The following is an 18,399-nucleotide window of genomic DNA, read 5'->3' on the forward strand; positions in this document are numbered from 1 at the left end:
AGGAGATGGGGTATGAGAAAGCAGAGTGGGGTATGAGAAAGGGGAAGATCAGTGTAAGGAAGGAGATGGGGTATGAGAAAGCAGAGTGGAATACGAGAAAGGGGAAGATCAGTGTGAGGAAGGAGATGGGATATGAGAAAGCAGAGTGGGATACAAGAAAAGGGAAGATCAGTGTGAGGAAGGAGATGGGATATGAGAAAGCAGAGTGGGATACAAGAAAAGGGAAGATCAGTGTGAGGAAGGAGATGGGGTATGAGAAAGCAGAGTGGGGTACGAGAAAGGGGAAGATCAGTGTGAGGAAGGAGATGGGGTTCGAGAAAGCAGAGTGGGGTACGAGCAAGGGGAAGATCAGTGTGAGGAAGGAGATGGGGTATGAGAAAGCAGAGTGGGGTACGAGAAAGGGGAAGATCAGTGTGAGGAAGGAGATGGGGTATGAGAAAGCAGAGTGGGATACAAGAAAAGGGAAGTTCAGTGTGAGGAAGGAGATGGGGTTCGAGAAAGCAGAGTGGGGTACGAGCAAGGGGAAGATCAGTGTGAGGAAGGAGATGGGGTATGAGAAAGCAGAGTGGGGTACGAGAAAGAGGAAGATCAGTGTGAGGAAGGAGATGGGGTATGAGAAAGCAGAGTGGGGTACGAGAAAGGGGAAGATCAGTGTGAGGAAGGAGATGGGGTTCGAGAAAGCAGAGTGGGATACGAGAAAGGGGAAGATCAGTGTGAGGAAGGAGATGGGGTATGAGAAAGCAGAGTGGGGTACGAGAAAGGGGAAGATCAGTGTGAGGAAGGAGATGGGGTTCGAGAAAGCAGAGTGGGGTACGAGAAAGGGGAGATCAGTGTGAGGAAGGAGATGGGATATGAGAAAGCAGAGTGGGGTACGAGAAAGGGGAAGATCAGTGTGAGGAAGGAGATGGGGTATGAGAAAGCAGAGTGGGGTACGAGAAAGGGGAAGATCAGTGTGAGGAAGGAGATGGGGTATGAGAAAGCAGAGTGGGGTACGAGCAAGGGGAAGATCAGTGTGAGGAAGGAGATGGGGTATGAGAAAGCAGAGTGGGGTACGAGCAAGGGGAAGATCAGTGTGAGGAAGGAGATGGGGTATGAGAAAGCAGAGTGGGGTACGAGAAAGGAGAAGATCAGTGTGAGGAAGGAGATGGGATATGAGAAAGCAGAGTGGGGTACGAGCAAGGGGAAGATCAGTGTGAGGAAGGAGATGGGGTATGAGAAAGCAGAGTGGGGTACGAGAAAGGGGAAGATCAGTGTGAGGAAGGAGATGGGGTATGAGAAAGCAGAGTGGGGTACGAGAAAGGGGAAGATCAGTGTGAGGAAGGAGATGGGGTTCGAGAGAGTGTTTTGTTCAAATACTACAGTACACTATACTAAACTTAACTAGCACCCCTAAAACATGCCTGTCACATTGCAAACATATGTATTGCCTCAATAGATAGGTGGGCGTGGTCACCAAATTTATTTTAAAGTCTTATAGTTATACCAAGTTCAATTTATACTAGTCTAGGTTCTAGATGGAGTTTTCACTCAATATTAGTAAAAAGATTATATTTTGGCACATATGGCGTTTCATACGTATACTACTTGAGCTTGTAGTTTTTAAACAAAAATCGAAAAGCCGACTGGTGAACTAACATAAAAAAAGACAATAACTGTAGACTTGGGGCAAATCTAAATTTATACTAAAATTACCCTTAAAAATATATCCCTCTGTTCATATATAATATGCCACCACCCACCCTGATATTTTTGATACTTCAACCTAGTATTTTTGCAGCAGTTTATAGTATGTATTAATTTAATGTTAATACAATCATCTGGAGATGATACAACAATGTCTATTTTATGCAAAATTCAAAACATAAATTAAGGAATATCTACTGTAGTCAGTTTGCTGACCTCTGCATCAGAATACTGATTAGCCTAATGATGATGAAACCAAGGAGATGTTAATCAGGGAATAATTACTGTGGGATGATGGGAGAAGGCAATTTAGTTGCAATAAAACTACTTGAAAAATATAACAACATTCATCAATTTGTAGTCTTGTTTATATCGTTTTATGCATAATATAAAAACATTCATAATAAACAATAATATTTATTTGTATCAACATTTTTAAAAATGGCAAACCACTGCGCCGATACAATTAAAAAAACAAAAAAAATTTGAAATAAAAACAATATTTAAAAACTATAAAAAAACAATGCAAAATCAAAACTGAAACTAAACATTTGCCATATTTGATTTGGAACATTAATGCTTCATTAAAAATCCCATTTTAGGTCGTACTTATTTTATCAATTGATACATGGCTTGAACCCTTGCTTTATACTGCTCATATGAACAATTTGGTATCACATCCCTACCAGCGCAGAGATGTATAAAAGGAACCCAAGACATCAATGCACAAAGTTTACAAATATAAACAATTACCAGTTGATATTTTTTTAGTAATAAATAATCTACCATGATATTTATAAAGATAACAAATTCCTATATCTATACTATACTACTATGCCTGTGCAGAAACTATGAAATATATACAGTATAATAATAAAATGCGAAAAATAATATTAAATGTTGACAAGGGTGCTAAAATTAGCCAGGCGTGATTACACGGTTCAGAGTACATTCTACATTAAATTTTTTTTTTATTTCATAAAAATTATTCATTTATCTTAATTCAGATCACAAATTTTTCTTAGTTTAGCCATAAAATTGCAATTTTCCGTTTAAAGAAACTAATTTGATATTATCAGAATACTAAAGTATTAATATGTAATTAAGGCTTTGTGTAATGTAGCATAAATTATCGGTTGTCCGTTGTCGTTGAGAAATACCTGGTCAAATATTTGCTCTGTCATTCTCTGCATGCGAGGCTAATACTTAGTCTTTTGATGGTTAAGTATCACTAGATGTCCATCATTTCTATAATACAGTACATGTGAAAATGTAAATGGCATATTATTATTGTTATTATTATTAGTTTTATTTAAGTGACATTTTTTTTCATGATTTTCTACATTGATTTTGCAAATTTGATTCTTACAATTACATTTTATTTGCCATGTAAAAGACAATATGTTAAAATTAATATGACCCAGCGAGCGAGATAGGCCGACAAGTGTATATTTCTCAATTGAACATAATTAGCAACTTATGCCGCGTAGCAGTGCAGATTAGAAACTTGAATTATGCAAATGATATGCTAATTTGTGAGAATACAAATCTTGCACATGGGATGTTAAATGACATATCGGGATGAGCAGTCAAGCACCATTACTGTATCTATCCATGTCAGTAGGTGTCAGTGGCATATTGTATTGAAACCGATTTTTTAAACGATATGTACAAAGTACTGTACAACCTAAATTGAATTAATGCAAATGATATGTTAATGTATGTAAATGTTATGTAACTACCTGCTCTTCTTGTTTAATTATTGAGGTAATTGATTACTTTAGGCCCGTGATAGTATGCATTGGTAATTTGTTCCCTGGTACACTCACGTTCAAAGCTAAGTACTAGAGTATCATTGATTTTGTAGTTGCAACGCAAGGTTAGTTCGTAAACTGTGTTGCGTTATTCTATCTCAATGTTGTATGTTGTTTAAGTAACGGTAAGTGCCAAATTTCGTATCGTGCCATTTTGTCGTAAATTTGAAATATGAATAAATGATATTTAATGTTAGGTTAAATGATCAAATTTCAAGTATAGAGTTTTTATTATACATACAGTACTGTACACAGTATGATTTAGAAATTTGTGCTTTTTAATATAATAATAGATGATACAGTATTAAAAATACATGTAGGGCCAACACGTACTGTAGTCTGTCTATTTGGGGTTCTGTTCTAGCTTGGAATGATATCCTGATATATGAAGCCAAATTAATTATTAAAAAATGTTCACTAGAATATTTATTAATTTTTTACATTTCCACCCCCAATTTAGGATTATAAAATTCTATTTTTTTTGTAATTGTTTCAAAATTATCATAACACAATGCGCATTCATTGAGACACAGAAATTTAGATTAAAGATACAGTTTATGTACAGCCAGAAATAGAGAGTGCATTGAAATGGTTCACAATCTGTTTATCTAAGTACAGGAGTGCCAGAATGCCAGAATATTACATGGCGACCTCTCGCACAGTGAGACAGTCAGTATTGACTGACTGACCATTCTACAGTATTGTTGTTAGCTGAGATATTATCTCACTTTACCTACCTAGGTCACTGTCATAAATTAGCTAGCAGAGCTGGTAAAGGCAGTCATTCACTAGGCTTTGACCAGGTGAGGCTACTGCCGGCCGGCTCATGACACCTGCTCAGTAGTCATGCCCAGTTGTCTGTATTGGTAAGTGTTAGTTTGTTCATTTAGCAGCTTAGATATTCATGATACACTAGGATTATTCTTTCTGTTTTAAACATAATAAGCTTGGTATTAATTATTAATGGTTTAGAATTATTCAAAAGTATATTTCAACCTTAATAGTCATTACAATTAAATTTATTTTGCATCGTGCTCTGAAGAAATGAAGAAAAAAATGCTTTCAGTTGAATAATTGAAAATTACTTTATTAATTAGGCTGGTTCTAGGTACAGATTCATCAGAATTTCTGCATATGCAAATATATGATCAAGCCATTTTCAACGACCTTTTATGTTGCATTGCAGCGTATAAAATATAAGATGTATCCAATTGACAATTGAAGAATCGGCAGGAGATGCCTTCAAGGCTCAAAATAATAATAATTATTAGAAGAAATAATTTGTAGAGAATAATAAGGAAACATTAGACAGTTTTGTAGATATTAATCCAAGCTTGAGGCATTTTCAAATGACATGATTGCAAGCAACTACTCGCTGCACACACAGTTTCTCTGCCATTTCTCAACATTGTTTATGCTACTACCTATTCGTTGTCAATTAGAAAATACCTAATCAAAAGCGTGTTGTAATTGAATAATTATTAACCATCTTTCACTGTTGATCAATTGAAGAATAGAAAATAGAACAGGAAGTGTGTGTGTGATTATTAAGTGTACTACATGTTTTCATTTCTGTCTTGATATTAGTAATATGCTCACGATCTACAATGATGATTATACCCTTGTTAAGTTTACTATTCATTAACCCATGTGATTTAATGTACTGTATACTACTAGATAATAAATGTTGATCACTACACATGATGGTGAGAAATTCCAAGTATAATACATTTTTCAGAACCGATTCTTATGATGTTTTAGCTGAGCCACCTTATTTGGAAAAATGTGCGCGTCTCGTCTTTAGGCAGGTAAATTCAAGAGGACGGAAGCATTAGGATACTGTATCACGCAGAAGCTTGTAGTTTACTAAGGCCCGGGCATGTGCAAATCCAAGAGCACGTCTATGTATGATATGTATACAGTAGTCTGTAATGTACAGGCCTGTTCAATAAACAATGTTTTCATTTTGGCTGTTTCTTAAATTACTTTACTAATAGAATATCAATTAAAAAAAAGTTGTTGCAGTTATACTACTATATTTCATTGCGATGGCCGAATACTGTATTTGATAATTCTCAGACATATTTCCTACCTCCCATAGGTTGCAGAGAGGTCATAGTGAATTTACTGATTAAATAATGACCGTCCATTCGGACAGGTAAACCGCTAGTTGTTGACATACTGTAATGCAATAGGCCACTACAGAATTCCCAACCACTTTTATTTAAATCAGTGATATCATGGTGATATACATCTTCCGAAAGAAAGTTATAAACTTACAGTTATATTTATACATGCAAATTTCATTGCATCAAATGTGACAGTGATTTCAACAAATACACTGAGACAATTGTGTTAACTTTTACTAGTGACTTTAAAATAAATAAAAGATAATGATGATTCCCTTACTGAATCATTTCTACTAATAATATTCTAGGTCAGGGCTGAGTACGTTGAAGCGTTTAATAATTCAATACAATACAAGTGAGATGAACACCGACTGCTAATACATACTGCTCTAATCATATGACAGATATGCACGAATAGTAATAATATGCCATAATTTAATAAGTTAGTATTTGGTACATAGTCTTGACAGACCCCTTTATTTCTATTGCTGGATCACATAGTGCTTTGAACTGGTGTAGTTATATAAGCATTAAGCTCTGTCTACACTATCAAACTAGTGTGACAAAAAAAGTGTGATGTGCCCAAATATGGTGGTGATGTGCACATCATTTTTTGTTGTCACATAAAGTTTGATAGTGTAGACAGAGCTTTAGTACAGTAAGTTTATCCTTAATATTTTTATTAGTAATTTTCATAAGAAAAATATTCATTTGAATATTATGCTGTCACTGTACAGTAAACCCAACTAATTCACAGGGAAAAAAAGTGACAAGCACCTCTATGTATATCACTTCTTGAACAAATGTTAGATGACAAAAATATTCAAAGAAAAATATACATAAATGCATACAAATTTAATAAAAAAAATAGCTAAAATGGTCAGAAGTATAAACTTAGTTTAACTGTGTTGACACCCATTAAAATGTTAATGAGTTTTCTATCTTGGCCACTATCACCCGTTTTTGCAGTATACAAAAAAAAATGTATACATAAATGCATACAAATTTGATATAAAAATAGCAAAAATGGTCAGTATATACAAGTTTTAACTGTTGACACCCATTAATATTTTAAGGAGTTTTCTATCTTGGCCACTATCACCTGTTTTGACAGTCAATCAGTAATTATAGTGCAAGAATTGTTTAGTTCTCTGACAGATCTCGTTGCACTTTAGGCCTGTCCAGTATGTTTCATCTATTTCTCAACGAATGACCTAATTCTGTAAAATCTTTCGGATGCTATACCACTTGCGTGTGCGTGTTGACATACACTTTGACAGTCATTTTTTCTACCGGATAAAGCAGTAAGTTTGAGAAATATAAATCTGTTCTCTTGTATTGGATAGTTACATCATGTCAATCAAATATCTGATGTGTCTCTCCAAGTTGTCATTCTAAAATATTCTAATTTTTATTTTGGTTGGGAAGGGTCCATTAAAGCCTCACCACACATTGGTAAAAATATAAAAAATGTGCGCAAAAGTCGCATGTTTTTTTCTTTCCAATTGATGCTTGTTTTTTAACAATAAAACTTAAAAAGAAATGGTTTGTTTTCAGTTTGATCAAGACCATGATTAAAAAAAATGTTTCAAAAATCAGCCAATTTTTACTTTTGACTGTTAAACTGCCATAAAAATGGTGACCTCTTGACCTCTGTAAATTATTGAGTATCAAGTTTTTTTTTGTACAGTACTATGATTGCCATCATACTATAATGCTGTGTTTGTGCACAACAGGCTTTTCAACCATGAATTGAAATACATTGTGCAATACCTATTCCGTGGCTGTATAGTAATTCTTGGTGTGTACAATGTAGTGTATCTTGTATACAACATGAGAAAAAAGGAAAAATCTTGGCTACGGTATTCTACAATATATACTTTATATTGAATATACAGTAGAAGCATACACTTTGACAATGTTTAAAATAAATTGGTAAACCTAGTACATTATACAGGGTCACTTTGCATATTATAGCATACTTACTCGAAAGGTCATATAAGGGTCATATGACCTCTCTGTCACAGAGAGCTGGAAAGTATAGAGAAGCTATGTGCAGTAAAAAGTGATATAAACAGTACAATTTGACATCTGATCTAGAAAGGAATGTGCAAATTATCACATGTTCTTTTTTAGTACATGGTTTATCTTTAGTCTAGTCTAGTAATTTCTACAGTTTAGCCTGATACAGATACAGATTTCTTTTATTATCCAATATAATGAAAATTACAGTGCTCATATCTTGGCTTGCCTTAAATAAATATAAAGGAAAAAGGAACTATCTAACATAACAAATCTTTTGTTATAATTTTGTATTCCAGCTGGGTAGAACTAGTACTTGTAACTAACGGTTCGTGTGTACTGTATGAACAATCCACGAGTAGATAGTTAGTTAATTTTTAATAATAAAAAATTAAGCCCTCAAAATGAATGTCAGTAATTTTTATGTAAATAAGGTGGAGGGCTGTAAATTATTATTTTTATTGTCAAATTATCACTAAAGTAAATATCAGACTGAATAATCGGTGGTATAAAATTATTTTTTGTTTGTTAATTCCTACGGTTTAAACGAAGCCTATCGTGTCTTTCCTCATATCATTCTCATGGGTATATTGTGCGTAGAGATCTCTTGTGCGCCGTGGTATTGACGGAGAAGATTACGTTGTGCCATTGTATCACATTAGTATGTTAGAATCTTCAATGTTTTTCCGTAGGCATGGTGATAGAGGATCATAACCATTGCTATAATTATCAGATTTTACACAGAAATGTTTAAACTGATAATTATTTTGTTTACACAGAAGGTCATAGTTCAAGCTCCCAATTTGTTGCTACTATCTCTTGTCCTCTAATTTGCTTTCCCCTTCTAGTATCACATCTGAAAGTTAATATTTGCTGAATTTCTGATTAATTTTGAACTTGGGATATGTACACAATAAGTTATAAAATATTGAATCCTATAGGCACCCATGAATAGGGTTGTCCTGTTTTACTTAAAATATGTTAAAATATCTCGTTTTTTGTTCAATGGGAAAATTTCCTCTGGATACAGTAGGAGGGGTTTAATCTACTGTTAGTATGAAATTATATTGCCCACTTTTTAACCTCCCCATCCCCCCTATCTTTTGTATTGTGTACAGTAATTTATGGTATGTTAATGAATTATATTATCTTCAAGTGTGCTCCTCATTAGTTAATGTAGTTCTCATTTTCAGTATTAAAGCTTGAGGTTAATCAGATAAGCAAGTATTTCCTGACATTCACGATCATCATCATAATTTATTTAAGATTCCAGAAGGTTATTATTAGTTTGATATTTGCAGTTAACTAATTACTTGGAGTTTGTTAATTAATTAATGACGGTGAATTAATTATTAAGAAATGGCTTTCTTCGTTTATGTTTAAATCATATCAGCGATGATGTCATAAAAGTAAAAGTCATAATATCGACTTGGTTATAAGGTTCATTATTCATAAGAATGGTTAGTGTTTACAGTAGGACTACAGCATTGAATTACACTGCTGCAGTTGATTGCATACCTCAAAACAGTCAGCCAGTCACTCAGTCAACTGACATAGGCCTATCAAGCCGTAGCGGCCGGCTTCATTAACATTTTCAACTGGACAAGGTGTGTCTGTCCACTAGTACTCAAGAAGTTCTAGGCTTAATATTACCTGTAAGTTTCTATCATTGTTTATAAGATTGAGAATCAGGAAGCTAGTTGTAGGATCTGGGATTGCTAGGCCAAGCCTTTCTTTTTTGTTCATCCACTTTTGACCCTTTAGTTTATACTGTAGTTTGTATGTCCTGGTTTGACTACAAAGGCAGTGTGTGAGAAACTCTATTTGGTTCTGTCTCAATCTTATTATTTGTTGTATCAGATGTGCAGCCATACTTATTTTTGTGTTTGTGCGATGGATTAAAAAAAGGTATTTTATTATGTAAGGGCTGATATTCGATAAATCCATTAATTAGAGGTGCAGATAACTAATGATGGAAATGATCTATTGGAGTAAGGAATTGTACCAAAAATAAGGTGTGTAGATATAATTTAGATTGGGTAAGTAATAACACCTCCTCCCCTTCATCAAACCACCTTTCTACCCAGACATGTATAATAGTAGTACAGTTATGTACAGTAGTGGTAATGTACATTGTCAGTACATCATTTCATAAATTTGCTGCTATTTTTTATGGAAATGATTATTGGAGAACGGAATGGTACCAAAAATAAGATGGGTAGATATAATTTAGATTGGGTAAGCAACACGCCCTCCCCTTGAAACGACATCTCTACTCAGACTTATGTATAGTAGTACTAGTACAGTAGTAGTAGCAGTAGTAGTACATTATCAATTCATAAATTTGCTACTATTTTTTCAACCAATATCATAAAATTGTGTGAAACAATTTTTTGAGGCCCCACCTGAATATATATATTCAGAATTCAAGTGTTCTTTAAATAAAAGCAATCAATCAACCTATTATATAGTTGACCTCTTGTTCCTGGTACAGCATGCACACTATTCACAAATATACTGACACAAACATTTCACAGTATATGAAGTCACTGAATTAAACATTGGAATATTATACATTCTTCCTGTTCTATAAGGAAGATGTGTTACAAAACTTTGAGGACATTCTTGGATTGATAACTTGGATTTTGTAGAGCCTCACAGGCTAGAGTAGGATATAGAATGGTAGAATGGTAGGGTGCACACCTTTTGGGACTGAAATACCTTACGGCTATTAATGAATGGATTTGTATGAGAAGACTATGCAAATCGTGCCACATTTATGCAAAAAAGAAAAAAAATCTTCGAACAGCTATCAGCATTTTTCTTAAAAATGTCGTAATAATACATCCTTACTAATTTATTTGTCAAATGGCCTAGTGGTTAAGGCAGGGGCGCCGTGTACCAACAATATCGGCATGAGTTCAAGTCAGACTCGCTCCTAGTTCTGGTGGTAGAACAGGTCTTCTCAGATAAGGAATATAAACCATATGTCCGATGTACAGAGTAGACTAGACGAGTAGGGGGTTACCCCAGTGAACTGGTTCATAAAATAGCCCCTCTATCAGGAGGATTAACACTTATCTGATAGGACAGTGATTAATTTACTATTGGTAATCCATGGCCACATGTGACTAAAGACATAAAAATAAATATTTGCACTGAAAGAATACAAAAGAAAGAAATTGAAATCTTCAATTCAGTAGAATTCAATATTTTTTGTTTATGCATTACAGAAGTCGGGAGGCTCCACACATTCTGGGGCAATGTTCTATCTTATCGGAAATTGACTACAGTAGTTCACAAATTGTTTTAGAATGAAACAAACTACTTATTGTTTTGAAATAGTTTAAAAGTTTTGTCTCTTTTAAAGCAGACAAATCTCAAAATTGGTCTAAAATAAATGTTTTCATTGAGACCTATTTGTAAAATCTGTAAATTAATTGTATTTAAAAGATTTCTTTATAAGATTGTTGACATGACTTTTGAAATGAACTGTTACCTCTAAAACAGTATAGGCTTTGTTGTATTGCTCATGTTTTTGTTGCAAAGAATAAAGTTATGATGTGTAAACAATTGATATCCTTTTTCTTAGTAGAAAAAAATATATATACTATTCTGAAAGTCATTCAACCAATGTCTGTTTACACTTCTTAGATGGAATGCGTAGTACTGGGTATTTATTTGGCAATGGAGGTAAAACTAAAATCAAATTCATCGATTGACGTTTTTTATAAATTTAGTGTATACTTATAGAGAATAGATTTTTTTTTTGCATGCATTGCTGTATTATTCAGGTGAAACATGTACTGTACCCTTAATGCGGTGGACATTAAACGAGTAGAACGTTAAGTGATATAATGTCAGAGGTCAAATTCTATGTCAAAATTGTTGCTTAGATTAAAGGCTACTACAGTGATTATATTTCACAGCTTTGTTGATTGCTCCGAGAGCATTTCCTTTGCTTTCTTCATCCTAATTTTCTCGGCCAACTGATATTAGAAAATTATGGAAAGACGTCTAGAGAGAAAATAAAGGTATTGCATTTCAAGACACATTACGCTAATAATTTATAATATTACTATTAAATCGCAAAGATTCTTGAATAAAAAGTTTTGTAACACTTAAAATGCATTAATATGACCTTTGACCTAATTCTTTGAATGTACAGTACCGTAATGTATATTTTAACTTTTGAAAGTTTCACAGAAATTAGAGCGCTCTTACTTAGACAGTAAATTGACTGTTTTAGTTAATTTACAGTACCCCTTTTCGGCTGTCGGGCTAGTAAAAGGTAGCCAACTAGCCCTATTGAAGTCCAGAAAAAGTCCTACTGCTAACTGCTGCTGTTAATGTACTACTAGCCCACCTGGTGGTCTAGTCAATTTTGTTGGGCTAGTTACAGTATTTCAAATCAAGCATATTTGATGGTTAAACAAACATTTGAACTTTGTTTTAATGTGTTACACAATTATTATAAACTGTACAGCTAAATATTATATACTTTCATGATTGGACATAAAATAATTTAGAAGAAATCGTTGAGGTGTATGTCAATAGTTATTCATCCATATTCAACAGAATTCCTTCACAACTATGATAGAAAATTATAGATAGCCTTGACTCTCTAACTCCAATGAATATTAAATATTTAATACTAGTTTCAGTGTTGTCCTGTTAATAGGGCGTTTCATATTGTAGTTAATTTTTTTAATACTGTACAGCGATAACAGGAATACTACTGTTAGTGTAATGTAAGAATATAAAAACATGAACATAAAAGGTAGCAAGCTTAAAAGTTTACTGCAAATACTATAGTTCATTAAAAAAATAAGAACTATTTAAAATAATTGGATGGAAATATAAAATAAGTTTCGGCATAAAAAAAAAATTTGAAAAAAAAAAGTTCTTTGAATAGGCAATTTATTTTTAATGTCAACATATTAATTATTAACTTGACCACAAAAGTATATGGAAAAAAATTATTTACCAGATAAACCAGAAAAAAGCAGTTAACCGAAAGCCAATATTGTCCAGAAATCAGTAAGATTCTGGTTAAATGATTGTAAGGGTTTCATTTTGTTCGTTTTAGCGAAAGTGAATAACTTAATTTCTACAAAATGGCTTATTCAAACAAAGTTTTATTTCATTATTAAATTTGTTCATGTTTTTTTTCAAAGCTCTGTCTACACTATCAAACTAGATATATAGGCACATCACATTTTTACTCCGGGTACCCGAGTCTAGGACTCTCTCATCTTCTTCTATCCGACACTATTGAGTAAAAAGTGCGATTTATAAAGTACTACTCCTCCTTTATTCGTTGTAGTATTGAGCTGGGATTTGGCATGAATATACTACAGGGACATGTCCTCAAAGCTATAGAGCCAGATTTTTAAATTTCAAACCGGATGCAGCCATATGACGTCTCAAAGATGGTACCGTATAGCCGTATTTGGTAGCGAGGTTATTGATGTGTATGTGACGTCACATCCCGTCTTATGACATTCGTGCTTGTTTTTGTCACATAAAGTTTGATAGTGTAGACAGAACTTTAGTTCAGGAACGGAATTTCCATCTTTGCTTTTATGACATTTGACAGAAAAATGGACTAGGAAACAGGCATGTGTGAAAGTGGTTTAGCACAACAGTATTTGAGATAGAAAATAATAAAACTTAATAAATAAAAATAATAAAACTCACTCAATTTTTCGACAGAGCTTTAGATAGAATATTGATATACTGTACTGTGTACTGTTGAATAAATGAATTACCTCCGATTGCCCCCTCATTACATCTTGTAATCTATGGCGATGTTGAATGTTTCCTTTTGTACATTAATGTAATGAATATTTATTAACGATTTCCGTTTGCAATCCTTGAACATTAAGTGGATGTTATTTATGTCTTTACGCCTGCCTGCCATCATCGTTGGGTGTGGCATCAACAGTATTTGTCTATGTATTAATTTTAAGGCGTACTACTGTATAATGGATCTATTGATGGTTCAATAGGTGTGTGGATACTGTACTTATGGTTTTCTGCTTTTCTAAGGTGATTGGTTCAAGTCTATATGTTGACTATATGCAAATGTATAGGTTGATTTGAAGGTACCCATCCTCTAAATGCATGTCATTGGTTCAAATCCTACTGTAGTTGTGCTAGTGAATGTTGGTGATTCAATGGGTGGTGTGTGGATACTTACGGTTTTCTGCTTTTGTGAAGTGATTGGTTCAAGTCTACATGTTGACTATACGCAAATGTATAGGTTGATTTTAAGGTACCTGTCCTCTAAATGCATGTCATTGGTTCAAATCCCAGCTGTGCCCAATACTATATATTGAATGTGGGTGGGTTTATATACGGTTTGTTATCCACTTTGTATAGGATGATACAGTATTGTTCTATGTAGACTCTAGTGCGAATGTATAGGTTGGTTTTAAAGTATCTTCCTCATGCATATTATCATTGACTGAACTCTTAGTTTCATCAACTGAAATCTCATAATTTCCAAATTAGCTTAATCTTATTTTCTTATGCCATTAGAAATTAATTAGGATTATTTATTCATAATTCCTTTTCCAGAGTTGAATATAAATATATTTCATTAAGTTTGGAGTTTGTCTAATTTATTAAATTAAATAAACCAGCCACCCACCAGCATGTAGTAATCTGAAAATGATTATTGTAAAGATTCATATTTTTCAATCCATTTTAATATTTCCATTTATTCAGTAATATAACACATTTTCAACTCATTACAAATGGCAATTGTTGAATTGATGAAATCGCTAAGAAATTTACATTTTCAATTTACAAGCTTGACATAATTATGCATGATTTATCGTTCTATAGGATCTTGACAATTTTATTCTACTTAAAAACTGTTTAGTATACCTGGGATAACATTGACAGCGGAAGTGTTTAGTACTGTACAGTATACACTACGTAATAAATAGAAGATTCTGTTTTAAATGATTATGAAAATTATCGGGGATTTAGATATGAAATTTTAGGAGCAGGTAGGTACATTTTGAAACATATTCACCGTAATTCTTAGGAATAAATTACAAATAAGATCGACAGGTAATGATGACCATTAGAGGATGACCATTAGATAAAGGATGACCATCATGCAAGGCCTCTTTGGGGTGTTAATGGGTATAGGGATGTACAGTAGCTAGAACAGTCCAGATCTTGATGGCAAAAGTCAAGGGTGGATAGGGAAAAAAACTTACTTTTAAATATATTCAGAGGTTGGATGGATGCTGTGTTGAAAATAGGCTCGGTGAAAAGCCACCTCTCCACTTTCCCTTCCTAGTACAATTGTTCAATTTTGAGGTGGGCAGGGCATCTATGAAGGATAAATGATGGGAGATAGACACAATTGACAATGGAGTACAACCATTATATGGGAAAAGAAAGAGGGGTAGACCTCATTGAAGATGGAGGGATGAGCTCGTAAGACAGACTGGTACCACAACATGGCCAAGATTTACGACAGGAATAACTGGCACCAGTTGGAAGAGCCCTTTGCCCAGCACTGGGACGATATGGGCTCAAGAAGAAGAAGAATTTTAAGTTTAGTTGATGGGCTTCAACATCTGTAGGCTCTGTGACCTCACCTAGACCGCACCTAGTCTAACTGCCGTACTATAGCATATCCTGTTGGTGTTGGTATTATACAGTTAAACCACCTGGCATCACAGTTACAAATTTGAAAGTTGGCTTACAGTATAATATAGTGTATACTTTTCATCTTATGGTCTGTTTCTGGTAGCACAATATATGCAATTTAACCTTTAAATTTGAAATTTGTCCTGTTTCTTCTGTTAGCAATAACAATATTTATTCGGTCACCAATGAAAAATAACCAGGATTGAGAATATGCTAAGATTCTGCACTCATTCCGTACAATACAAACAGTTGAATTAGTAATAATAATCTTAAATTAAATAATAAATAATAATAACTGTAATACAAATAAAACTATACGTAACATGAAATAAAGTGTTTTGTTAGAGCAGCCTTATACTGTATATTGAAATTGTTTGTGTTGCAAAGAAATTGGAGGTAGTTTTTAAATTATTATTATTATGCAAGTATTTTGTCATATAGAAAGATAAGGAGATTGAACTTCTATATGAATAACATTGATATGTATACATCTCATTGTTATTTGACTATTAAAGTAATTTAATAATAAAATGTTATGGTTGAGTAAGTACACGACATAAATTTTGTCCTATTTCATTTTCCATCTATGATTAATGATGAGCTTTCAAAAAAAAAAATTACATTTGATAACAATTTAAAGATGCCGATTGCTACGGATCAGCTGTGTCGTACATTTCAAAGCTTTATTTTCCTGGATTTCCCATTTAAAATATGGAATTATATTATTAGTAGTTGACCTATTTCTGTAAAGTACAATCAGAGATAGTGTAGTGTGATTTGTTTAAGTTAATTTTGATGGTACATATCTACACAGGTGTGGCACACAGTTCCTTTCCAGCTGATTATCGGCGTTGAGGGAGTCCTTCCGTCGGAAGCTTATGAACTTTTTTGCATTACCAGTTTTATGTTGAAAGCTCTGTCTAAACTATCAAACTATGTGACAACAAATGTGATGTGCCCATATATGGACATGATGATGTCATATCACTACCATATTTGAGCATGTCACTACCATATTTAGGCACATCACAATTTTTTTCGTCAGAACTAGTTTATGTAGACAGACCTTGAAATGAATCAGAAATATTATCTATGCTGACTTTTTCGTTTATGTCATATACATAGGCCTATTTCTTTTATGTTTTCCTCGATGAATATATGTGATTTATGGAATAATATATTTGTGGAGCTACAATACTAGCTGGAAATAATTTGATATTTTTAACCACATCCTTGACTAATACTAATAGTGCATTTCATGAAATTCTAAACTTCCTTTCTTTTTGTATAAATATTGTGCACTCTTTAAATCTACCTGAACTATAGTAAATTTAGTAAAGGATTTTCATTATGGAAAATTTAAAATAAAAATGAATTATTGATACTAATATTAAAATCATGACTCTTTTCAATTTGTGATTCTGTTTGACTAATCAATTGATCCTTGGGGTAAGCATGAATTGAATGAGGCCGCGGTCGTGGGGTAAAAAGGATTACGCTTGCATTACCCGTGTTGTACAGTAGGGTCAACCGAATATGATGTCTGGATCTGTCAAGTTAGAATGAGTGACAGCTGTCACCTGTCCGTCAAACATCACCTGTGTTATAATTTGTTTTAGCCTGGCTTTACCCCCTGTTTATAAGGTTAACTTACACATATCCCTTTTAGTGTATGTGTTGGACTTTCGTAAACTCGCATTGTTTCAAATTGCTTTTTTTTATAGCCGCCAAAACCGAAGTCACCGGTGAAAGGGAAGAAACCGAAACAGAGCAAGGCAGAGAAGGAAAAACAGAAGAAAGAAGAAGCTGAAAGAAAATTGAGGGAAGAAGGTAGGTGATGAAAAGACAAATTTACTATTAATTGATTCTGAAAAAAATAAACGGTCTGAAGTAGATAGTATCTCAATTCCTGGAAGAATTAAAGATAATATTCAATAGGGTGTGATAACTTCGTTTGGTGTAATAATTATAATTAAGATCAAAGTTCATTTTGGGTGTATTACTAGTTAGTAAAATGATATGAATATGAAAAGTGACGTACTTGACAAGTTGATGAAAAGTGAAATTTGATTAGCTCTAGGGATTGTTACATATATCATATGAGATAAACATGTTAGATTAAAAAATAAAAAATAACTGTTCTCGGCGGCTACATTGGAAAAAAGATGAATTATGTGAATAAATTACCTTAATTCTCTTTGCAACACTGCAGAAACAATAATGTAAAGTTATCAATTAAAGTTCTATTCTGTACGTTTTTTAGATCTAATTTAAGTTCACAAACTACATTTAATGTAAAAATAAATACATTCATTCATTCATTCATTTATTCAATAGTATGTAGGCCACTGGCCCAAGTACAATAATACTTGATGGTCCTATTGCGATAACTTTTTTCATCTTTAAACGGTTAAAAATTTGAAAAATAAGTCGAGTCTAATCCAACATGCATTGCACGCGGATTGATATTTTCGTATTCCGTGATTCAATCTTTTTTTTTAAATTTCAAGAAGAGGCACGTTTAAAAGCGGAGCAAGAGGAAAAAGAACACCAAGAAAAAGAACGTCTTGAGAATGAAGAGCGAGCACGTATAGAAGCCGAGGTAGACACACTTTCTTTTTGTATTCTATTTTTGCTATGCCAATGTTTTTGGACATTGCTCAGCTCAAACTACACTCTATACCATCTGTACCACTATGTTGTAAAGCTCTGTCTACAATAGTTTGACAAAAAAAAGTCTGATGTGCCCAAATATGGTAGTGATATGTCCAAATATGATAGTGATATGACATCATTATGCACATCACATTTTTTGTCACTATGTTCTAAAGCTCTGTCTACACTATCCAACTAGTTTGACAAAGAAAGTGTGACGTGCCCTAATATGTTAGTGATATGATATCATGTCCGTATATGGGCAAATCACATATTTTGTCACATAAAGTTTTATAGTTTAGACAGATCTTAAGACACAATTCAGCACTAATATAAACATGTAGGTCATATGATAGCAGATATTGAAACTTTCTGCGCTCATCTTTTAACGTACATGAATGTTGTGTTTGCATGGATAACCT

The 18,399-nt window shown here is 33.5% G+C and overlaps 1 protein-coding gene across 2 annotated transcripts in view; it reads left to right on the forward strand.

Moving 5' to 3' along the window:
- The window catches only part of LOC144847954 (dynein axonemal intermediate chain 7 homolog), a 90,869-nt gene that overhangs the window by 37,320 nt on the left and 35,150 nt on the right, over positions 1-18,399 (forward strand). For both annotated transcript variants that reach the window (XM_078704574.1, XM_078704575.1), the window contains exons 2-3: positions 17,047-17,152; positions 17,833-17,924. In XM_078704574.1, coding sequence (XP_078560700.1) covers positions 17,047-17,152; positions 17,833-17,924 — 198 coding nt within the window. The remainder of the gene's footprint in view (positions 1-17,046; positions 17,153-17,832; positions 17,925-18,399) is intronic.

Source organism: Antedon bifida, chromosome 7 (assembly GCF_963402885.1).
Source record: "Antedon bifida chromosome 7, ecAntBifi1.1, whole genome shotgun sequence".
NCBI lineage: Eukaryota > Metazoa > Echinodermata > Crinoidea > Comatulida > Antedonidae > Antedon > Antedon bifida.